Raw genomic sequence first — 25,897 nt, 5'->3', positions numbered from 1 at the left:
AGGGTAGATCATTCGAAATGATAACCCTTTACGGACGAATGTCGACATTTCGAGATGAAATTTTCTTGTTTCGGAGACTAAGTCCTAGACAACTGATTTAATTACTCAAACAGCAGATCTTCGCGTAGTTTCTGTTTTCTCTATGATTTAAGCAACTGGTATATAATTTAGCTTCGTCCGCTAAAGAGTTTATATATTTCAAAGAATCTTCGTCCGCGAAGGGTTAATTGATGATCTGAGTACTGTTAGTAGCGAATCGAATTGACAGCAAAATTCAATATCAATTTAATATCAACACGTTGACTGCCGTGTCGGTCACCGATGACAGGAGCTCCCAAATTACTTGAGAATAATTATAATTTGTCAGATAACTAATGTCGAGTCGTAATATTTCGTAAATTACTAGATATCAGTGTAACGTCAGCATTGCGATAGCAAATAATAAGTAACTGTTCCTCTTTACGTTTGCTACGAAAAAATAAGCGACACTGATGACACTTATTAAGAGTTTTATGACTCTGAAGATCTTCGTGGCAGTCAAGGTGTTAACTATCAAACTTTGTATAATACATGATTATATGGAATATTGAAAACAATACTTTCATTCTTGAATGTATGTACAATTTCTTGTCAAGTCAATTTTAGAAAACGTCGTCTGCATCTGATTAGAGAATTTTGAGTACCAGTGAAACATTTCTGAAGTACAAAGGGTTAATGATGATATTGCTTGTAAAGACAATGGATTTGAAATAAAGATTAGTAGTAATGTGAGCATTGTATATGAATTATTGAAGAAACGGTGGATCTATATTAAAATTCTACTATACGAGAAACATTATTCTACCGGTGGTTCATAAAGGTAGAATATTTGGCAAAAGTACTAAAAGTACAGCAGTGCGTGTATAACAGGAAAACGGAGCTGGCTAAAAGGTCAAAAAGAAGATAGATGAATGTTAGGGGTTGGCAGAAGTTTTCTGTTGCTTTTTATCAAAAATATTTCTCCTTGTTCTGGGCGAGCATGTTTGCCGACAGATTTTTGTGTAGAATTAATGCGAGCCCGCAGTTTCGGTTCGTTTACAGACTTTAACTTATAGATTTGTCTGCAACGAAAAATCTGCACGTGTACACGCCGCTACTCGGGTAGATGCTGCGTGATTTGTAATGCAAGTTGCAGGCCGACGCGACGGCCTCGGGAAATGCTGGCGCGTGTTCTGCATCGAATTTCTCTTTATGTGTGCCATGAACGTCAACGGTATCATCAATTCTCTCCAAGGTATTCAAATGAACTCTCAAAGTAATCGAATCACTAATGTTTTTAACATTAAACCTACCAGGCGAGTCAAAATTACACATTCCTGACTTCTTTTTGCAATGATTAAAAAGATGACAGATATTTCACTGAGAAATTATTCGAGAAATTGATTTATCAACAGGAAAATTGAATTGGAGATCAACTGAAGTCTCAATAGATATAATTTTAAAGTTTCCTTAGAGGATTTTCAAAAAGGCAGTTTAACTGCTGATTAAAAAGATATTTCACTGAGAAATTATTCGAAATATTGATTTATCATCAGGAAAATTGAATTGGAGATCAATTGAAGTCTCAATAGATGCAATTTTAAAAGATATTTCACTGGGGAATTATCCAAGAAATTGATCTATCAACACGAAAATTGAATTGGAGATCAATTGAAGTCTCAATAGATGCAATTTTAAAAGATATTTCACTGAGAAATCATCCAAGAAATTGATCTATCAACACGAAAATTGAACTGTAAATCAATTGAAGTCTCAATTTTAAAATTTCCATGGAGGAATTTCAGAAAGGCAATAACTGCTCGGTATGTTGAGTGTAAATAATCATTAACGATACAAAAGAACATATCTCTATCAATACAACCCATTAATATTAATCTCCACGCTACAACAAACAATAAATGACTTCAACATTTTCAACGAGGCGAATATGAAACCTTTTTACATCGTACGATCCGCCGAGCAGTAATTAACCAGTTAACTCTTTAGAGCCAATTAAAATTGAAACTTTATGTGAAACTTTATTATTAAATATGTTGTAACATTTATATCTATAATCGATAAAAAACGATAAAGTATATCTATGACTTTTTTTTTCATACGCGTATCGTTTATGTATATGTTAATATGCTTTTTATATTAAAATTTCTTGGAATTGCTGATAATACTAATGAGAAAAAGTTTCGAGTGCAAAGGGTTAACTGTGTTTGACAGTACACGTCATACACGTCATCGTTAAGAGTCTCGATCCAAACTTCACGAGGTCAACGAAAGTCAGCCATCAACGAAGGTCGATCAGGAATAAGTTCAATCAGCAACCAAGTTCAGTGAGAAACAAGTTCAATCAGGAACAAGTTCAGGAACAAATTAAGAAAACCTCCATCAGGGAGTTCAGTCAGTTAGTCATCAGAAAGTTTTTAGTCCCATCATTGGGTAATCCGAATTAGACAACAGGAAGTGCATATATTTAACACGTTGATTGCCGCACGATTTTGCCGAGACAAATATAGAAAAATAATGTAAGATCAACTTATGCCATTGAATTACGTTGTTATTATTGCTGGTTTGAATTGTTGAATGTCAGTGTATTACGTGGTACTACTTGTAATATAACAAAGTTTCAAATAATCGTCGTTTAATCGAATGAATTATAGTAATTCGATTTGGTTGACGTCACCGGTGACCCCCATGGCATTCAACGTGTTAACCAGTTAACTGTGTTCGACGAGTATACACGTCATCGTAATTCTTTCAGCGATGAATCCTTTATTTTTCCACGTAAACATGTAATTTCTCTTTATTTCGCTTTGATCTTTCATTAAAATACACTTCACGTGCATTCGTCCTGCGTTCGACGAGTACACGCTCCATTTTTCGATTTTATTTGCAGAACCAGAGGTTTTTCCAACTAAATTCCACAGTTAACCGGATAAACACCAGACTCGAATTTCCCGTTCGTTCGTTTTCTTGAAAAATAAAATAAATACGACATATTACTTCCACACGGTATTGCGTTATAAATATCGCAAACAAAAGTATAACGCACCGTGTCGTCCGCAATAACTCCGTTTTATTCGAAAGTAACAGAAATTAATTAATCCACGGACCGACCCACTCTACTCGCTAATAAGATTCCCGTATCTCTTCAGCGTGATCGCGAACCACGCGCTGCCATTTTGAATCCAATTACCCTTTCATTTGTCTTCCCATTCTGCCGGGTAATGCGCTCGGCCGTGTTCCCCGCGACTCGTCCGACCGTTTTCTTTGTCCATACGGAATCATCGGGCCGCGATTCGGATCATTAATCAGGCGAATAAAGTCTCCGATAGGGTCCTGTTACATCCAATAATGTCCGACAGGGGCGTACCAGCGCGCGCTTTCATCGGCCCGATGGAAAAAAAGCCCGGGCGATCGTTATTCGGAGGAACGAGGGCTCCGTGTCATGGTTCTTGCTCGACGTTGTGCATTACATCGCGCCTGAATGCGGGGCTCAATCGTAATTAACCTAAGTGAACTTGGACGTGTGCCTTTCATCGGACTTTCGGCGGTGTATCGATTACCCGGGGTCTCCTAGGATTTCGTTATCGATCGAAATCGACTGGCGAACACGATCATGCGGTGGCTCCGTTCGCAGAAGTGGCTAACTCTTCGTTTCTTTCGAATTCTATTTTGTGAGAATGGGTTAAAATGATTTTCTCAGGAAACTCTCTGGTAAAATTATTTTCGATTCTATGTACAAGATTCTATGTAAAATATAAAATTTAGATTCTACAAAAAATTAAAATTAAAACCATTTCAAATAATCCCATAATTAAATACGTTAACCGAGTAGCTCCATATTCCTGATCACAATGACGGGATTAAAAATTTTGCGTTTTCTTTTGTTCATTTAATTTTAAATCCGCTCCCATATTGTTCGGTTAATTGGTTTCTCAATTTTCATTATTCCTTTTGTTTCTATTTCCACTAAAAAAAATGTACCATCTGATTTGTTCAGCTCTATTTTGTAGCTAGTTATTTGACTAGGTACGGTAGAAAAAGTGTCGGTATGGTTAGTATTATTTCCCATGATAAATTCCCCTGACGAATGAAAACGCGTGCAATCATCGCGAAAGAAGCTACAGAAGAGAAAAAATTAATTCTTTATTTTGCATTCAGTTTAATTGAAATTAGTTTTGTTCATTTTTTCTTCTACAATTTTGTGAACCTCTTGATTTACAATCGGGCTCGTGACGAAAATTTTAAACTTTACGAATTTTCCTAATAAGTTATTACCGATGACGTAGCTGTATCGATCATAGCTAAGGAATATCGTAGGGTTAAGACACTGAAATGGTACTTCATATATGAGATTTGATTGAAATTTTGTACTTTTTCTTTCTTCGTTTCTTTCGAATTCTATTTTGTTAACCCCTTGACCTACAATCAGGCTCGTGACGAAAATTTTAAATTTGACGAATCAATGCGTTGCTTACTTTGAGTCAGTATAAATTGAATATTAATTTGCTATTATGAATCGTTAACCTCCTGAGTGAATGTGGACAAATAAATATCAAAATTTCTTCTTTTCCTAATAAATTATTAACGATGAAGTAGTTGTATCGATCATAGCTAAGGAATATCCTAGGCCAAGAGGTTAAGACACTAACTGCATTAATTGCGTACTTCATATATGCAATTTGATTGAAATTTTGTACTTTTTAATGGGGTCATTTTCCAATCGAGACAAGAACTCAACCATTTACTCAAAAACCCTTCTGTATGTTACGACAACGTAACACTCAAGAAACGTCTTGCAATTTAAAAAAAATTGAAAGTAGATAATTCTAATTGCTCGGTGGTTTTAGTGTTAACTCGGTCGAAGCGCGGCGAGGAACGATTTCTCGTGATCGACGGCTGAAACGTTGGAAGGAACGATTTCCCGGGGCCTGAAAAATCCAGCGGAGTCGTCAATCCGACAGAATTCCCTCTGTACACTCATCGTTATTGAAAATTTGTTCTATTGTAAAGCGCATTTCGCTCCGAACGCCACGGGGAATTTTTCCAACCCATATTGTAAATACACCGTGAAACGATTCCCGATCGATCGCCGGCGATTTCATTGGGATTATTGTGACCGATCCTTCACACGCACGTTCGCACACCTGCTCCGGGGAATTTCTTATGCCGCGGTATCCGGTAAAGCGGAATTCGGGGAATACGAACATCGTTATGCTTTCATTCGACATTTCATCTGATCGTTTAACTTTAGTTTGACATTTCTTTCAATACTTCGGGTCGTGAGCCAAGAAATTGGATTGGACTCGTTGGTATTGGACGTGTTAACACTAAAACTATCGAGCACTTAAACTGACTTCTTCAAATTCGTTTGTATAAACTTCGAGAGTGCATCAATTAACCCCTTGCCGTACAATGACGAGTGAGACTCGTGATGAAGATTTCTAAACTAATTTAACACGAATCAGTGTTGTTCATTACCTACGGATCAAAGCAAACAACTATTTTGCTATTATCAATGTATTATCTTCAAATGAAATTTCCACCTGAAGTAGAATGGAAAATTTTGTTGTATTTCTTACAAATTATCGATAGTAAAATATTAGACGAGTTTAGTAACCAAAGTTTAGTTTGCGCATTGCTACATCAATTTTTTGAATAATTCCTTAGAGAAACATCTGTTATCTTTTTGATAATTGCGAAAAGAAGAAATCAGGAATAAGTCATTTTGACCTGTCCGGTTGTTTAAGTGTTAAATTAATATCACAATCACGTTGATAATAGAGTATTATAATTATATTGAGAGTATAATGTTACAATTATATAAGGAGAGATTAAAGTCTTAATGATAAATGAATTATTAGATGAATAAATTACTATGAAAAGTATATGAATAATACAATATCACAATGAATTCTCTACATGAAACTTGATCCCTCGATTCCCAGGTAGTTTAATTATCCCAAATTAGGAATTTATGAATACCCCTAGCATTTCATACATGGTGCTAAATTTTAACCCATTGAACTCGAGAATATTTTTCTCAACAAATATTCATTACTTTCTGATGAATTATCAATGATACTTTGTACAACTAACATAAAGAAATACCTTGTATAATTTTATGTATAATTTGATTCAATTTTATCTTTCGACTACACAGGGTGAAATAACCAAATAAGAGTAATGTTAGCTAATGCTTTCACGGCCGGGAATATTAACCAATTGTTCAGCTGATCGATTAAAAATTTCTGGTAATTAGTGATTCGGAACATGAATGAGATACCTACATATATAAAGACAGTTCCCAGACACACAGCAGTATCAGTGCGTTTTTAACCCCTAATGAAGCCAGCAGCAATGATGTTGAAACGTTGGAAACGAATTCCTACTGAACACAATTCTCACCCGAAAGCTACTTACAAATATAAATGTAATATAGCTTCTAGAGTCTAACTAGACACAAAAATGTCGGATTAAACCTCGTAGAACAGCGCGCGGAGCAGAAACAGTTTCCAAGCGGCAGCTTTATTTGCATCGACTTATTAACTTTTCCGTTCGAAGACGCCGCGGGACGGCGGTCTATCCAACAGTAACCAAGTATTTTTCTTACAGTTTCGCCGGGGAAAGAGTCCCTAAGGCGATCCATGGTGTTCCCGTGAAGGGATACCGCGCAAAATCAACTCTCGATCGGACGGCGAACGAAAATATTGGCTCGTTTAAGCGCAATTTTGAGTTGGAATTAACGGCCGCCGCGGCTTGAAGTGAAAGCGAATTTGAATAATCTTCCCACCGATCGTGAACTTGTTTGCACTACTGTTCTCCGAGTCGTTGTTCACGGGACCACTTCCGCCGCGGCGGAAACGCCGAAATATTTTCGGAAAATCCGATTATACAGGCTGGAAATTATAAAGCGTTACAGTCGAATATCTTCGAAAATATTGATTATACGCAAAAATGTTTCACACGAAAGTTGTTCAATAAATAAAACGATCTCACACCGTTTCTCCATTTCCCTGCAAGTTTGACCTTGAATGACCTTGAGACATAGTTCGTTGAATTCGTCTTGAAACACACTATTTGATGGTGGATACAAAAAATGTATCATCCCATTTAAAAAAGAGAAAGTTGACCTTCACTTCACCTTGGAGTGTCGACCAGGAAAAATGAAATGGAGTTGATTTTCATTTACAGGACATCGTTTCACGGACTCGTCCGTTTTTTTCGTGACATTTAATTCTTTATGAGGCTTGTCCGAAATGCACGACGCGAGAGAGCATTTCTATTCGGTTTTATCAACTGTTATTCCCGATTCCAGGGCGAAATTGACTTATTTCAGCTGCTCCCTCGGTAGTGTGTTTAATTTTGAAATTAGCTCTCGTACGGTGGAACTGTTCAGCTTCATTGAAAACGAGAGGCAGTACGAATATATTTTTCTACGGATGAATGTACGCGGAAAATTAATTTTGCGGCAAACGCGTGGAGATTTTATGGGCGATTTTTGAAAAACGAGCGAAGTTGTCGTGGAATATTTTTACATAACGATGTGGATCTTGATGTTTCGTCTGGAAGCTGGAGGAATCTTCATTTAACACGTTGAATGCCGCACGATTTCATAGAGCAAAATACGCAAAATGGAAAAAATATAATATTGAATCATTCGATTGAATTCCATTATTATTGTAGCACGTTCATCTAGCTGAATGTCATCGCATTAGGTAGCATTATTTATAATATAGAAATGTTTTCCAGTAATCATCGTTTAATCGAGTGAACTATAGTAATTCAATTTGTTTGGGTCACCGGTGACCCCCATGGCATTCCACGTGTGAAATTGTATATTATGTTCGTTTAGATTAATGAATATTGTGATTTTTCCTTTCGTGGAGATTGAATTTTCGAATGAAATCAAAATTTTGTACATAGATATTTTCTACCATTTCATTCCACGAGATAGTCATTAAACTCTGCTTACTTTGATTTTCACTATTTCATATTTCATGCGCTCTACTTTTACTCGTTACAGTAATACAAAGTTTTACCCGGTGCACGGAATTCTATCTAAAGTATTCTAGACCTCCACGGATTTATTTCAGTCATCAGGCAGCCAAAAAGTCGGTTTGCTCTTTTTCCGAAATACCGCTTCTATTGTTACGTATAATTGAATATTTCAAATGAACGCAGTGAAACGTGGAAACGGCAAAGAGCGGAGAACAAAGGAGCAGATGTATTATAATAAACGTTCATGATTAAAGTTAACAAACGACATTATGGAATAATGAAGGATTTTCGTGCAGAATGGCCAAAGGCTTTACAAGGTTTCGTTAAACAAAGCGGAATACGTTTGAAACTTTCATTCGGTAGGCAAATCCAAAAAGGACTTTCTGGACTGATGCAGTATTGTTATATATGCCCATGGTGAAAATTAACAAACGACTTTATGAAATAATGAAGAATTTTTGTGCAGAATGGCCACAGGCTTTACGAGGTTTCGTCAAGCAAAACGACACTCGTTTTCGAAGTTCATTCTGCAGAAAAATCCAGAGAAGGGTTTTATGTCTAATACAGTATTGTAATATATGTTCCTGATGTAAGTTAAAAAACGACTTTATGAAATAATGAAGGATTTTCGTGCAGAATGTCCAAAGACTACGAGATTTCGTTAAACAAAGCGAGATTCGTTTGACACTTTCATTCGGTTCACAAATTCAAAAAGGACTTTCTGGACTAATACAGTATTGTAATATATGTTCACGATGTAAGTTAACAAACGACATTACAGAATAATGAAGAATTCTCAAAAATTTGGCAAAATGGCCAGAGGCTTTACAGAGTTTCGTTAAGCAAAACGACACTCGTTTTCGGGGTGCATTCTGCAGAGAAATCCAGAAAAGAGCTTTCTGTCCAATAAAGTATTGTAATTTATGTTCACGATGGAAGCTAACAAACGACATTATAGAATAATGAAGGGTTTTCATGCAGAATGGCTAAAGGCTTTACGAGGTTTTGTTAAGCAAAACGACACTCGTTTCCGAGTTCCATTCGGCAGAAAAGTTCAGGAAAAGTCTCTCTGACGGGACCAATACAGCCGAGTAATAGAGATAACACTGTCGCCGAAGGGACGGGTAAAGGATTAAAACGGAAAGAAAAGGTCGGAGCGGTACGAAAGGGTAAGCACCGTGTTTAAAACGATCACGCGAAGCGAAAGGCGCGACGGTCCGCAAGAAACTGGCCGTCGTTTGCGAATTGCTAGGGGACCAACTGCGAGTGGCCCCCGAAAGTGACGAAAAAGTTAATTAAGGGGGAGACTGTTGTACGTTGCTTGTCATTCGGGTCTCCTGAAGCGTTTACTGCGTCACGATGCAACGGCGAATAAAAGGGATTGCATTATTACGTGTTTTCTTGTCCAAGAAAGTTGGAATGCAATTTTGAGGGCAATGACATTGTTGATGACGTTGTTGCTGCGAATAGTTCGTGGAAATCGATGGATTTTTGTGTTTGAAAAACAGTTTTGAAGGAAGGCTTGTAATTGCAACATGGAATTATAAATTTTTAATTTTGCATTGTTTTCGATGTGAGTGTTTGGAGATGTGTCTGATTTTATATGGATATAATTATTGGAGTGCTCGGTTTTTAATGACTTATAATCTGGGTTTTACAAGCAATATTAGGATTGTATTTAAGAGATGTAATAGGTACAGATATTTTGTAGATTGTAAATGTTTTATTCAATTAACCCCTTGTCTTATGATTTCTTTCCTAATTGTTAACAAAGATATTTTATTGTCCATAATTCATTAAAAAATGGGAGAATTCTACAATTATTCTATGTTATGTTTACTCAGAAACATCGCAATTAATAATAGAAAAATAATATTCAATTCGGACTTGGAATAATTCAATTCTATTTGAAATCTTCACCACAAGTCGGACTCAATATTGTCGAGCAAGGGGTTAATCATTTAGATCCACGATTCAACATTAGTGACATACTAATTTCTTTACAGTATCTCTAACTGGAATATTTACGTCATACAACCTTTAACCTTTGGCACTCGAGAGGCGCCTTTCAGTCGCGATTTAGCTTGACCCAGCGGAATGATAAACATTCAACCCTTTGCAGACGATTCTTTGAAATATACAAAACCTTCAACAGATGAAACTAAATTATACATCAATTGCTTAGATAATAGAAAAAACAGAAACTACCTGCTAATCTCTCGCTTGAGTAATTAAATCATTTGTTTGCGACTTGGTCTTCGAAGCATTCGTCCGCAAAGGGTTAAATTCAATATCAAGTTTTGTGCAATGTGCCAACATCGAAATATTATCTTCATATTAGTCGGATAAAAATATCATTAACATTTCATCAGAGCATAATTAATAATTAACCCCTTGCGGTACTATTTACTTTCGTTACTAATCTCGTGCAACATTTTACTATCGACAATTTCGAAGAAATGCAACAAAATTTTCCATTCTACTTGAAGTGGAAATTTCATTTGTAGATGATACATTGATAACAGCAAAATAGTTTGCTTTGATCCGTATGTAACGAACAACATTGATTGTTGTAAAATTGGTCTAGAAATCTTCATCGCGAGTCTTACTCATCATTGTACGGCAAGGGGTTAATTTTCACGTCACGCGTTCAGCTATCATTTTAATCAGTTTCCCTTTTCAGAGCTTATCGCAGTGTAATTGCAATTCATAAAACACTCGCCTTCGGCCAAAGGACAGTCGCGAAAAATCGAGACAGGAACAAATCGACGCGCAACACCAATCGAATGTCGACACGGCCGGGACAATGTTCATTCATCAAGGAACAAACAAAAAAAAGAAATATCCCGTAAAATCTCAACACTGTCGATCCGATTTCGCAATCCGCACCAACCAATCTCCCTCCCCGTCCGAAACCAACGAAATATAACGCCAAACCGGCGACGGAATAACATCGAACAACGTCTGTTCGCCGAAAATGATTAAAATGTAATGCATAATGCAATTCGCGATACGGTTCTGATCAGCATAACAATGGGGGCTGTTTAATATGCGGTTAAAAGTCGCGAGAAACTCAAACTTCGTATCGTTCAGAATCGCAATCTAGTTCTGTAAACAGATTGAAATTAGAACGATTAGAACAGAGGCAGAATCAATGTTTCCGCAGCATGAAAATTTGTAATTAAATTTCGCCGAAGTTTCGCCACTGTTGCAATCAGCTTCATTAACAGGCAAATTTATACTAACACACAGCGTGCCGGCCTCGCGATAATACGGAATTTTTGTTACGTTAATGTAACGTTTTAGATATCTATAACACAAATCCAAAGTAAAATTACAAAATCGAATTTCTTTTTCTTCGTTACAAATTTCGGTTTGTTTGTTTAAAAATACGTCAATATAATCACCCATGCTCGCGTTTCTAGCTGAAATTTAGCGTACAACGTGTTACTGCTATGCGTCTGAAAAAATACTATAAAATCCCCTAATATTCTGAATTAACAATTACCATTTTTATTTATTCTAACAGAAATCATTCCTATCGAACACGCCTCTCGCGAAATCCTGCAACAACCGAGGCGTAGATTAAATCGCGAAAACAAAATCCCTTCGAAAAAGGAGAGCAACAAGAAAATTGAAAAACTGTGGAATCCCGGTAGAGATAACTGTCAGTTCCGGCGAACACGCCGATGGGTTTCGTTCTGACCGCCAGCGAATATTATTTTAATAAAACGCGCGTCTCGTCCCCGTTCACAAAGCACTTCGGTTAACCGGTGAAATTTCACCGAACGAGATACGATTTTTACAGGGAATCTCTGCCGCGCGCGGATTCAACGGGGGGTGAGCGTGACGAGGGTGCGTCGAGATATTCCATCGCGCAATTTAATCGATGATGAATGTCATTTTAACTTCTTCTGCGAGGCCGCGATTGAATTAGGTGGGCCGGGCACAGTATCAATGCCTAACGGTGCGTTTACGTGATAAATGATAACGTTCTTTGGATGGCTGCTGCCGCCCCCGCCGCGCCGGCCGAACGAACGCCGAGCTGCCTCTGCTTTGCCCACGTGATTTTACGAGAATCTCCAATATCGCGTCCCCCTCGCGCCGCCACCGGTCCAATATCGTTCCTTATGAGCCGTATTTTATCGGGAAATAATGGAAAGTACCTGGGTAAGTCCGTGTACTTAATGTCGATATCCGAACGCTTCGACTCCTCGATTGCTGGCGAGATTTAAGGTCGCCCGGTTTGCCACCGGGAAAAATGGGATTCTGCATTGTGGATGGTGCTGGTTATACGGCGTTGGGTAATTTGGATTGCGAATTAATGAATAGCAATTTTGGAATTTGATATTTTAAGGGTGGGAGCGTGGAATTTGAAATGTGGAAGTTGTGGTTGTGATGTTGGAGATTTGAGGGTTGGGAGTGTGGAATTTGAAATGTGAAAGTTGTAGTTGTCATGTTTGAAATTGTAAATGTGAATTTTGAAATTTAGAAGTTTTAATTGTGAGATTTGACATTTGAAGGTTGTAGTTAGGAGATTTGAGATTTAACGGTTGTAATTATGAAGATTGGCATTTGAAATGTGAAATTTGAAATTTAAAAGTTGTAATTGTGAAATTTGAAATTTGAAGGTTACAATTATGGAATTTGACATTTGAAAATTGAAACGTGAATTTTGAAATTTAGAAGTTGTAATTAGGTGATTTGGAATTTGAAGGCTATGGTTATGAGATTTGGGATTTAAAGGTTGCAATTATGAAGTTTGTCATTTGAAATGTAAAATTTGAAATTTAAAAGTTATAATTACAAATTTGAAATTTAAAGGTTATAGTTATGAGATATGGAATTTAAAGGTAGTAATTATGAAATTCGACACTTGAAATGTGAAACGTGAAATGTGAAAGTTATGAAGCGTGAAATTCAAAATCTGAAGTTTCGAAATCGGAAATTTGAGGCATCAAAATCAATGTTACATGATGCGTTTTTTAACTCTCTTTTATATTGGCGTTCGGAAGATAAATATTCCGAGAATGCAGGAAAACCATTATTGACTTTTGCGCACAGTTTTCCGCGTTCGAATGAAAATGTTTATTGTAGAATGTTCCGAGGTGGAAAATACAATCCGACGCCCGGGAGTGAGTATATTTGGAAAAATAAAAAGAATCGCGGATTGAACGGTTCAATATCGGGTGTTTTTTTCCGAAAATACGTGTCACCGGACGCAGATGCCGAGATTATTTCAGTGGATTTACCAATGCATTCGCACAATTCAGGATATTCTAAGGATGCTGAGCCTGATCTGGGTTCGAATGTTCGAAAGTCCCTTCGAAATGCAAATTTCATGGGGGATCGTAACTAATACCGGGTCCAAGACGGTTTTGGTCAACTTAGCCATTGTTCCGTACATGTTTTACTCGATCCGGTGTAGGTTATGTCCTGAACTACCTGTGCATCCGAAATTGTTAGTGCTTGAATCCCTAATAAACGTTTAACCCTTAGTACTCCAGACGGTTTTGTAATTTATCAACAACTGCAACTAATTTTTATGGTATCTCCAGTAAAAATGAAAAATGCAAACATTCCTTCGATCTTTTAGTTTCCTTCTCAATAGAAAATTTGGATGTGTGGAAAATCTAATAATTTTAGGGTAGTTTCTTTGATTCATTAAAATATTTAATATTATAACTGCTGCAATATTGGAGCCTATAGAGTTCAAAGGGTTAAACCGTTCGCCGAGAATAACAGAGGAAAACTTGTCTGACGAACTATATACATTACTAAGTAATTAAATAATACATTATCTAACTAACAACTTCATCAAACGAATACCACCAAAAAACCCAAAAATTGTCCGAAAAATTCTTATACTTCCCACTCTCAAACGAAAGTTCTTACGTTAATTACGTATTCCATTGGAAATACCAAAAATAAATAAAAAATATCCATAGTTCATAATCCATACAAAAACAGCGGTTAACTTCTACAAAATCAGTTAGCCCTAGAACTACCAAAGAGGTCATGATTCCTGATTGCTTCTTTAATCATTAAAAGCATAACCGATAACTCTGAGAAACTACGACAGAAATTAATTCAGCACTAGGCAAACCGAATCATAAATCAATAGAAATCTCAATGGTAGCGCTGTCGGAGTTTCCATAGAAAAATTTAAAAGTCAGTTCGACCGTTCGGCGGGTTCAGTGTTAATCTTCATTAACGATTCAAAAGAACGTATCTCTATCGATATGATCCATCAATATTAATTCCCACGCTACAACGGACAAGATATATCCAAAAAATACTGCTGCCTCATCGTAAACATTAGCAACACGTGTATCCCCTATCCGAGCCACCCCAATTTGAAATCCCCCGACTTCCAGCCGAATATCATCCCCTAACAACTTCCCAACGATCTCGCATCGAATTTACAAGGGATAACACTCTGTCGTAGGCGTTAAGTAATCGAATTTTCAAGTGTACTTACAAGTAGGAGTTCACCTGATCCCAAGAAACAATCTCGGTAACGACGAAATACCCGGAAGTTAGCGCGGCGGTAGCCGGTTTGCCCGACGAGACGTTAGTGATCGTGACGACGTGCCTCCAGTGGCTGTCATTGTTCTGCTTCTGCGGCAGGATCGTCAGGAACGAGTCCCCGTCGTCGCTGAACATCGGCGGCTCGAACTGCTCGACCCATCCGTGTTTCTCGAAGTAAGACAGCGCCTGCAAGGATGAATATTTCATTCGCGCGGAGGGCCGAGCGGGGAAACCTAATCCGTTCAGTAGCGAAAAATTGTACGTCCGTCGGCGTACGGGGACATTCGATCTTCGTTCGGCCACTTTTATCATAATGAAAAAGAAAATCTTCGGATCGGAGTGCTAGCTCCGAGGTGGATTTTGAATGTTGTTGGATGTGTGGTCGTTCGTGATTATACGGATGATTCTGAATGTTTGGGAGAGTTTGTATGGGGAGGTTGTAGAATATGTGTGATGTTTTAGAAAGTAATTATAAATGATGCGATTGAAATCGAAGGTTAGCAAATTGGGGGAGAAGATATGTTTAACACTTTGTATTTAGAAGCTTACCTAGAAACATTCGGTACTTTGAGATATGGACATTATTGAAAGGAACTAATGAGAAAACATGAAAATTAAGAGACTGTTTTATAGAAGTATTTCACGTATTGATGTATTATATGAAACTTAACCCTTTACACTCGAGAGGTGACCCACTCAGTTGATTTCATACAGCGAAACTATAAAACTTGATATTTAATATTGTGGGAATGGATGTATTTGAGTGTGCGAATAGATATATTGATGAGTGATGAATGTGTGTGCAATAGATGAATGACGCGACTGTGTGTGTGAGCGCGTTTTGAATGAATGTTCAAAGCATTGGAATATTCTAGATTATATTGATTTTCTCTATGTTGATTTTTATGTTAATAATGTTCGTTTTTATGAATCTAGAATATTCCAAATATACGTGAAGTTAATGCGTGGCAATGAAAGAATGTTCTAGAAAGTGTGCGAGTGAGACAAGAGCATCTGAGTGTATAAATAGTGTGTGCGTTGTTTGATTTTGTTATTGTTTTATTGTGAGTTTTCAAGAAATAATTATACTGTTTCAAATAAAATTCTCTTTCTCCTACAATATTATATTTTGCATAACTCATCGATTTCAGAAATATTGAAATAAAACAGCTTTGTACCTCAATGTACGTATAATTTCTCTTCGAGTTATCTTCACGAAATACCGTCTTTATCTCATCAGAAAATGTTCAAATATTTCTAGTGAAAAACTTTCGAGTGCAAAAGGCTAATATTATATATAACACTTTGTGATTTTGTTATATCAGATTAAACGGTGACTGAGAGTCACCTGTCAAGGGTAAACATTTTCCAAACTACAGGAACTAAAAGGAACTACACACTCAAAGGACACGTTTAAACATTCTATTAATAACCAAGAGAATCATCAACCACAATTAATCCCAAAAAAGTTCTACGAACGCACCGGTTGATTCAATGTGAACAATTTCTATTTAACCTTAATCAGACCACAATATGACTTTGAGTGACATTTGAACTGATTACTTAAACTTCTTGATTATTTCATACTGCATTTCCAAAAATTGTTTTGGGTTTCTAAAATTGTAATCACTCCTTTTATTCTAAGTGACTGAGAGTCGCATCGTGGTATGATTCGTAATAAAAACACGTGGTACGATTAGGGTTGAAAGAACCGAGTGAGGGCTCGCGACATAATCCAATAATTGAAGAAGCTTCGTTTTTCACGGACGATAAAACTATCTCCTAGAATTATTCTCGTTCCCTAGGTGGCGAGCAAAAAATCTGCGAAGCTGGCGGACACCATGCTGGGACCTGGGAACAAGAGAGAGAGAGAGAGAGAGAGAGAGAGAGAGAGAGAGAGAGAGAGAGAGAGAGAGAGAGAGAGAGAGAGTTATCGGAGGCCATCTTGTCAAAGCTAGACATTAGCTGGCGGGTGGAAAAGGTTCCGAGGGGGCGGGCCACACAGTGTGTGTGTGTGTGTGAGTGTGTGTGTATACATGTATATAACTATATACGTACAGTGGTGCAATTCGGTGCAAGACCGTCGACGTAACAGAAATGGAAGTACGCCTTGTTCTGCACTCTGTTCATCCAGGTCGCGTACACGAGATTGTCCGTGGGAAAAGCGACGGCAGATAAAATCCGTTCCGTCGAGGATAACTCGGCCGGATGTTCGATTTCAGTTAAGCTCCCGTTACCGCGCACCACCTTCTCCAAGTCGACGTAGAACAGCTTCACCGTGGGATTGGTTGTGCCGCTCTGGAACAGAAAATTGAGTGACGCTATACCGATTAATCGTTCTACGATGAATGTTAGGCTCTTGAATCAGGATCTTGATCCAGTTTGAATTTTTTTTGAAATTTTGAGTAGTGAGTTAGGAGCTGCTGTTGCGTGAGCGTTTGAATTTTGCGCCGCCATTTTGGTTGGGCGCGAGGCAATTGCAAATGGCGCGTTGATAGCGAATTTGGAGTTCTCTTTAATACGTAATATTTTCTTTAATTCAGTAAATCTTTTAAGTTATTGAGTTCTTAAACATAATATAAATAATATTATAATACCTAATATAATACCTCATATACCTTATAATGTCTAATATAAATATAGATTAATTTCATTTCCTTTATGTAAAGTATAAGATCGCGCTCGTCACAAATATGTGACGTTGGTAGCGAACGTGTTAAAAACTGAAATTATATGTGAATTTCAGTTGACTTATTTATAATATCTATCATAATAGGATTGACGAAATCATTCGATTGTTTACGATCCAGTATAAAAAGGAATGAATTTCAATACATATTTAATTAGAGAAATATACAATACAATATATTCATATTCAATCCCGACGCAATAAGCTAATCACGAGAGAAATGAAATTTCTCTTTAACTCGCTGAAATTCCGGGTCTTCCAATTTCGTCATGGACACCGATGTTTTATTACACACGGCGATAAAAGTGATGCTCAAGCAATAGACAGCATTATCTGAAATTCAATTGAGAGCGGTACGCGAAAGCTGAGCGTTCCTTTAGCGACGTGACTACAATTCCAATTAAATACTTGTGTTAGTTAATTAAAGAATGTCCCCGAGTTTTTGTAGTTCCACGTGGGTTCCGCGAAATTAGCAGTTCTTCGAATTACAAGGGCTCCGATGGAATTCCAGCGTTGCAGTCGTCATTTCGAATATCCGATACGAAACGTTCGTTTCCGGTAATTTGCGTATGGAACGTTGGCGTCGCGGAACGTAAACTTATAAACTGCGATAACAATATTACGAGAGGGAAAAGAATCGTTACGCGATATTAGAGAACGAAAGACATTAATCCAGCGACACAGTTTGCTCTTCCCCGTTCAGCACACACGGACGAGAATTTAATCAGACCAGTCATATCAAAATTTAATTACTCGGCCCGTAATTAGTTCCGGTCCCCACGCCGGAAATCCATCCGCGATTTCATTTTCCGCGGTTCAGGGGAACTGATTGTCGTCCGCTGTAGGAAACCGAACGATTTTTCTATCCAATAATCCCTCGCGATTGAATCGAAGATATTCCTTTCGATCGAGGTTAGTTTTCGAGGGACGCGAAAGCTGTTAGGAAAATATGTTTCATACTTTAACCAGTTAACTGCGTCCGACGAATCTACACGTCGTCTTAAAATTTGAAATTATACTGATTGTTACAACGATGAATTCTTTATTTTTTCCGATAAACGTGTAATTCTTCTTTTTTTTGCTTTGGGATTTTATTAAAGTGCCTAGGTGCATTCGTCCTGCGTTTCACGATTGCACACTTCATTTGATTCTATTGCAAGCAGAACGGAAGATTTTTATACTTATACTATTATAATATAATAATTGTAATTATTATACAAATTATAATATTATAATAATTAATAATATTTTTATATTATTATATTTTACATAAAGCGAATGAAATCAATCTTATAGATATTATTTAAGGTTAACAGCTACAGCATTATATTTAGGAACTCGATAACTTGTTCTAGTTTTACTTTTTCGATGTTTTGTTTAGATTTATTGGATTGTAGAATATATTACAATTGAGGAGGTCCTCACCGAAATAAACGCTGCTAGCGAACGTGTTAATGAGTTTAAAACTTGACACTATCTTGAAACAGAAATCTAGCAATTTCCTTCGAGAAATAACAGATGAATGCTGACGCCTCATAAAAAAACATTCGTGTCAGATCGCAACACAGTTAAAAACTATCACACCCTTTGCTTAGCTTCTCATGCATAGACGTACAGTTTAATATTTCATTTAAAGTCTTTCGTTCAGTTGTCAATGCTACGAACTAACGGCGAATAAGTGAACAAGTGAAAAGAAACATGTGTACAAGTCGAAACGTATTAGTAGTTGAGGCTGCTGTGATTAACACTAGAACTACCGTACCAGTCAAAATGACTGGTTTCGATTTTTTTGTTTAGCAATTATTAATATCTTCGAAGCATTGAATATTCGAAATGATTGTGAAAATAAATAGTTTCATTTCAATATTACAATGAATGTCCGAAGAAACTGAAAATAATCTATTGTTACAATTTTTATAGGAATTGCATATTAATCGTATTAAATGCTCGGTAGTTCTAGTGTTAACGTAGCGAATTGTGTGCAGTTTGAGTTGTTTCCTTCTTTACAATCGTGTGCCTCAAAGATTAAGAGCGTTTCGTGTTTAACTACTTGCTGGAAAGACGTGCCACGCATGTCGAAACGTTTCTGTTGCAAAATTCTCAATTATGTCTTTCACACAGCGACAATCTTGCTGCATTACGCCTATTAGATTGTTTCGAAATGTATCACTCTATACAGAATGATTAACAAACAAAATTGGCGTACATATCAACATAAATAGGTAAAAACAAAATTCATCGCGCGAGACATTGCCAAATCTCTGAATTCATTTCCAGCGCAAGCGGTTAATCATGTATACGTAATCTGGATGTTATTAATTCGAGAACGATATCAGAGAGGGTATTATTAATTACAGAACGATACCAGGGATGGTATTATTAATTACGAGGAAATCAAATGAAAGATTCGACGGTGGTCTGGTCGGAATTAATGGAGTTGAAGAAACTCGTTCGAATTTTTCCGATTCCCTTTCTTCGAGGCAACCCGATAATTCCCATTTGTTCGAAAGTTTGCAAGTTTGTGGAACATCTCAATAGAAGTATCTGATAATTTCTTTCTCCTGTCGTCCCCCCCCCCCCCCCCTTCTTCCGATCGAAGACACCTCTTCGAAGTTGACGTGTACATTTCAATTTTCTTATGCGTCGCGGGAACCCGGATAAATGTAAAAAGTTCTTTTAATGAGAATCTGCTAACTTCTCGTGCTCTGGGAAACTCTGTACACCTACACATTCGCGCGTCCACGCGAAGAAAATGATCGAATGCTTTCTATATAAATTAACAAAGTTAACCTATTTCCTTATTTTACTCGTAACGCTTCCGTCGACTCGAGTACGTTCTCGCTGTTCCCATATAAGAACATACATTTATTAAATAAACATTTGACAATGTTTTTAAGAAGCTAAAATATTATTCTTCGCATATTTTCACAAAACAAACGACTTCTTTTAACACTATTTCTACCGAAGGTGTCAAGAGTCACCTTTCGAAATTCTAATTTAAAATTATTTTCCAAGTTTAGTGCTATATTCTGAATTGACTTTCGACTTTTCCAATAACGATTACAAAGTTGACCATAGGAAATGTGCTAAATTCAATTGAGAAGAAATGATTAAACCGAGAAAATAATTTCACGTTGAAATTTCAAAATGTGTCTCTTGATACCTTCAGTAGAAATAGTGTTAAATTGAGAAAAATAGAAAAATATATTAAAAACGTCCCGCCGTAATAGAAAATCCATAAAAATGATCTACCTTCAAAATATTCTACAATTTAACACGTCACCTAGGACTCAAAGAATCGCAAGAAAATTAACACTAAACTACCGAGCACTTAAACTGTCGTTTTAAAATTTAGAACACCTATGCGCGTGATTTTATTAAAATTTTATTTCGATTTCAATTTAGTAAACTAAAAGTGGCACTCTATCGGTTCGTACAATCAAATTAACTTCGTTTATTCGTATTCTTTCTAATCATCTATTTTCGTTATCACCTGCTTAGAAATGGTAAAACGGAACAATGCGCTATTTACAATCATTTCATCTAGAAATAGAAAACAGTCATTGAAAGATACTCTTATCAATTTTTTTTCATACACACCCAATCACTTCCGCATTTTTGGTAAATATCCACAAAAGTTGTTTAGCACCCAAACTTAAATCTTGAGTAATCTGTCGATACGTGAAATGTGGAAATAAAATACCATTGTTCTTATTTTGCGAATAGATCCCTCGTTAACACTAGGTTTACGGGAATTTATTGTACACTTCATTCTATTATTCCTAAAAGAATTGATGCTCGTTCATTTAGATTGTGAAAACTGGAGATTTGATAGTAGGTAATTGGGATGCATGCCAGTGTGATCGCATCAATCAAAATCGGCGTAAACATTTACAAAATAATATTTCTGAAATCCAATATGCGTCAATTTGACGCGTTCCGTGAACCTAGTGTTAAGTTAGTTGAAAAAAATGTCATCTATATCTCAGAAAAATAAATAGAATATTTCTAGTGACAAATTTTTCGAGTGCAAACGGTTTATTCACGTTCCATTGAATTACCGCGCGGGAAACACGGTTTCGCATAAACATCCGATGCCCGGTCCATCACGGGGGATCAGGACAGCGGCGAGTTAAAACGTTGCTCGACACTTCCGTCGACGTGTCCGCGCGAAGCGTCGAACAAATCGGGATTTCCGGCTCGCCGAAGTTCCCGCGTCGGATTTGTACGCGAACAAGCCGGAACGGAAGTCGCTCGTTCCTCCGAATTTGCTGCGCCGCCCTCTCTTTTTTCCTCGCCGCTTTCGTTTCCACCGAGCGAGCGGCCGCCGACAAAGGAATTCGATTTATCGCGGTTTTAAGTGAGCAATATTTTCCTCGCGCAGCTCGTATTGCGGTTCACCGCAAATCAACAGGACCGCGCGCGCGCGCTGGCTTGAAAAATGTACAGGGGAAATAAAAACGGCCGGCAAAATGGCTGCGGGGGTGACTTGTCGCAAAAAGATGGTACTTTACGTCGGCCGCCGCGGAGGGAAAAAAATTGTATCCCCTGGGCCGCAAAAAAAGAAACGCGGCGGTCGGGTGAAAAAAATCGACGACCGTGTTGTACGTTCGGGGCGGAACGACTGGGGATGCATTTGGAATTTGTTATGGGCCTCTGAGATCTCCGCCGGTGGAATCTATTAGTTGCGAATTCGCGAATGGTAATTCCGATCGGAAATCTTTTTTTGGGGATTATTCATGATTCGGGCGGGGTAGATCTTTTTTATCTATGTCTAGGGGATGGTAATGTTGAATTGGAGTTTATGAGGTTGGGGTTTCGTGTATGGAGAGGATTTAAGAGATTTTAGAATGTTAATACATTGAATTCAAGTGAAACTTTTCATTTGAAGTATTCAATACTTTCCAATTAGATGTAGACAAGATCCTTTAACCCTTTGCACTCGAAAGTTTTTCACCAAAAATATTCAACACTCTTTGATAAAATATGGACGATGCTTGTTGCGACTAATGTAAACAATTTAATCGATAAATTAAAGGACAAAACTATTTTACTTTGATATTTTACATAGTGACGCGTTATACAAAGTTTAGTGTTAAACATCAAACTTTATAATTTTATTGTATCAAACCAAGTGGTGACTGAGAGTCACCTCCCGATTGCAAAGGGTTGAAATTAATCTAACAAGGAATCACACATAAATTAGGGAACAAAGCTATTTTCTTTCAATACTTCACGTAATCACACAGTATACAAATATTAATAGTAAATCCCAAAGTTTATACTCTTCCTGCATCAAATCATCTAACGTCTAGTAGTCGCCTCTCGAGTGCAAAGGGTTAAATATTCAACAAGATCTAAAACACACATTCACTCGAATACTAAAACACATACAGAAACCAAGCAATAATCATCAGAATTTCCCTAAAAATTCCACATTAAATCCTGAATAATTCCAATCTGAAAATATTCACTCAAATGCTCAAAGACATACAGAAACCAAGAAATAATCATCAGAATTTCCCTAAAAATTCTCAATTAAACCCTGAATAATTCCAATCCGAAAATAAATGGTAAATACAAAAGTTTATAGTTTTACTGTATAAATTCATCTAGCGACTGGGAGTCGCCTATCGAGTGCAAAGGGTTAACACTATTTCTACCGAGGTCAGACACCAGTTGAATTTTCGACTTAGAACTATTTTCCAACCTTAGTCGTATATTCTGAATTGACCTTCGACTTTACCAGTAACGATTATAACATTAACTAGAGGAAATATCCAAAATTCAATCGGGGAAAAATTATTAAACCGTGAAAAGAATTGTAAGTTAAAATTTCAGGAAGTGTCTTTGGTCACCTTTGGTAGAAATAGTATCCAAAGTCAAGTTACAAAATGGAATTTTTTATTCTTTTTCGTACGTTAGAAACTTTGGTTTGATTGATGTTTAAGAATATGTCAATATAATCGATGCTCGCGTTTCTAAAAGTACTGGGCAAGTCGAGATCATCTATTTCTGATTTCTTCTTTTTGTAGTTGTTAAGGAGATAACAGATTCTATGGGGATTTGTTAGAGAAATTGATTTAGCAACACGCGAACTGGATTGTAAATTAATTAAGGTCTTAGTAGATAGAGATTTGAAGAATTCATTGTAACTGTACGGTAGTTTTACTGTTAAAAGATAGTAGATTTAAAGAAGATTGGAAGAAGTCATTATTTTTGTTAGAATATTGATCTTTCAGGGAATTATCTTGGTTCAAGAAACTGTCCGTTGCTTGAAGGAGTTCTAACAAATATTAGCTCACCTCCTAACACAGTACCTCTCATGAAATTAATCTCATCTATGAAACTCCTATTTTTCTTATTCACGGGTACTTCCGTTCCAACTCTACTTTCAATTAATCAAAGGACAAAAATGCTGAAATTCTGAAATTTTCACTTAAAATTACTTTCCAAGCTTAGTTGTATATTCCGAATTGACTTTCCGTATTTTTCAATAACAATTATAAAATTAACTATTGGAAATGTTCAAAACTCAATCTAGGAACTGATTAAACCGAGAAAATTTATTGCAAGTTCATTTATTAGAATTTCAAAAGCTCTTTCCACATCTTCCATAGAAAGTATTAATCAACTGACCAATCCGATATCTCCGCTCAATTTTCCAAGCTTAATCACACATTCTGAACTGACTCTTCGCCTTTTCCAACGATTATAAAATTCACTATAGGATATATCCAAAGCTCAATCTACGAAAACTGATTAAACCGAGAAAATTGATTTCAAGTTCATTCATTCGAATTTCAAAAGCTCTTTTCACATCCTCCGTAGAAAGTGTTAATCAACCGAACAAATCCGATATTTCCGCTCAACTTTCCCGAATCCTACATATCATTCCCTCCGTTTGAAAAAAAAACATTCCAGCGTTTCGATACATTAATGAGAACGAACGAACGAACGATAAAAAGAACCGTCGCGGGACTCATAAACATCAGTCGCGCCGCGGGAGAGCAGAAGTGTGTCACACACGGGTAAAAGGAAAACCGCAAATTGGACGCGGTAGGTTGACACGATTTTCCGCGTTCGAGTGTCGAAAAAAGATCACCGGCGTCCCGAAAGATATTCAAAGCGCGGCGGAGAGCGAAACGCGAGCGTTCTAATGCGGCCAGAGTGTTCCGGCCGCGGAGATATTGATGAGAAACTGGGTCTCCGCGATTGTATTGGAAAAACCGGAAATTTCCATCTTCCCTGACATCGTCGCCGTGTCCTACGGATCGTTTCTTTTTCCCTTTCTCTTCCCTCCCACTTTCCACCGTTATGTTTGTCGGACCAGTCCCTTTATCCGTTCGCTCGCTCGATTCTGTTTTTTCCCTCCCTCTCTCTCTGTCTCTCTGGTATTCTTTTTTTTTCGGTGCACAAGCCCACCCTTTCACCGTGAAATCTCTGTGATCTTTAAATGGAACCTTTGCTCCGCGGATTTTATATTCGCGACGAGCATCAAAGCCACTTTGACCGCTGCCAGATGAGTTTTCGTTGACGTGCAACGATAAAGAAAGGAAAGATCAACGAACAACGGGCGAATTTGTCCGCCAATATTGCCTTTTCGTTTCTTTGCGCGGCAGTCGGGTGTACTTTTCGACGGAGGTTTTATTGGCAGCCGGCGGACCGGTTAATTTTTCGGGTTTCCGACGGGGCGATCGTGTCCGGTGTATATTGGCGTCGAATATTTGATACCAGCGGATTTTCGCCCTTTGTTTCTCGATCGTCACTTGTATCGATACTGTGGAACTAGTTTGATACTTGTTTGAAAGACGTTTCATTTGATTGGAAGTTTGTGTTACACTTCGTGTAATGCGTTGATGTAAGAAATGGTTAATGATTAACACGTTGACTGCCACGAAAACCTTCAGAGTTTTATGTATCTTTTGTAACAAAGATAAAGAGGAACTGTTACTTATTATTTAATATCGCAATGCTTAAGTTACACTGTTATCTAGTAACATACGCTATGAAATATTTCCATTCGGTATTAGTTATCTGACAAATTATAACTATTGTCAAGTCATTTGAAATCTCCGGTTATCGATGACCGACGTGGCAGTCAACGTATTAACACTAGATTTACGGACGGAGTCAATTTGATTCGAATTTTATAAGCACTATTAGCTAAATGTTTAGGTCGATTTTTATCAGCATAGTTATGCAAGTAAGTATCCGAATTCTCTACTCCTAAACCTCTAATTCCTAAGATCTAAATGAACAACAATTTCTAATAACAAACAAACTGTACAGTAAATGTCAGCAAATAGTGTTAATTGTTTCTGGTATCTTTTAACCCTTTGCGGACGAGGATTCTTCGAAACACAGAACCTTCAACATATGAAGCTAAATTCTATATCAATTGCTTAATTAATAGAAAAAGAGAAAACTACGTGCTGATCTCTTGCTGTTCGACTAATTACATTTGTCCACGACTTAGTCTTCCAAATCTGAACTTCTCATCTCACCGAAATGCCGATATCCGCAAAGGGTTAATTTTGCTACGAAGAAATGGTACAGGGAATATTCAAGATTCTCGTGGCAGGCAACGTGTTGATAGGTGACATTTCTATTTATCTTAAAGAGAAATTCAATGAGGAGAGT

At 37.2% G+C, this 25,897-nt stretch overlaps 1 protein-coding gene across 6 annotated transcripts in view; it reads right to left on the bottom strand.

Moving 5' to 3' along the window:
* LOC116431069 (venom dipeptidyl peptidase 4) overlaps positions 1-25,897 on the bottom strand; it is a 447,002-nt gene that overhangs the window by 107,455 nt on the left and 313,650 nt on the right. For all 6 annotated transcript variants that reach the window (XM_076374132.1, XM_076374131.1, XM_076374129.1 and 3 more), the window contains 2 exons: positions 16,624-16,863; positions 14,516-14,751 (listed from right to left, as the gene is read on the bottom strand). In XM_076374132.1, coding sequence (XP_076230247.1) covers positions 14,516-14,751; positions 16,624-16,863 — 476 coding nt within the window. The remainder of the gene's footprint in view (positions 1-14,515; positions 14,752-16,623; positions 16,864-25,897) is intronic.

This window comes from Nomia melanderi, chromosome 1 (genome assembly GCF_051020985.1).
Source record: "Nomia melanderi isolate GNS246 chromosome 1, iyNomMela1, whole genome shotgun sequence".
In the NCBI taxonomy this organism is placed as follows: domain Eukaryota; kingdom Metazoa; phylum Arthropoda; class Insecta; order Hymenoptera; family Halictidae; genus Nomia; species Nomia melanderi.
The sequence above is the reverse complement of the archived record's forward strand: the minus strand, read 5'-3'. Positions and strand labels throughout refer to the sequence as shown.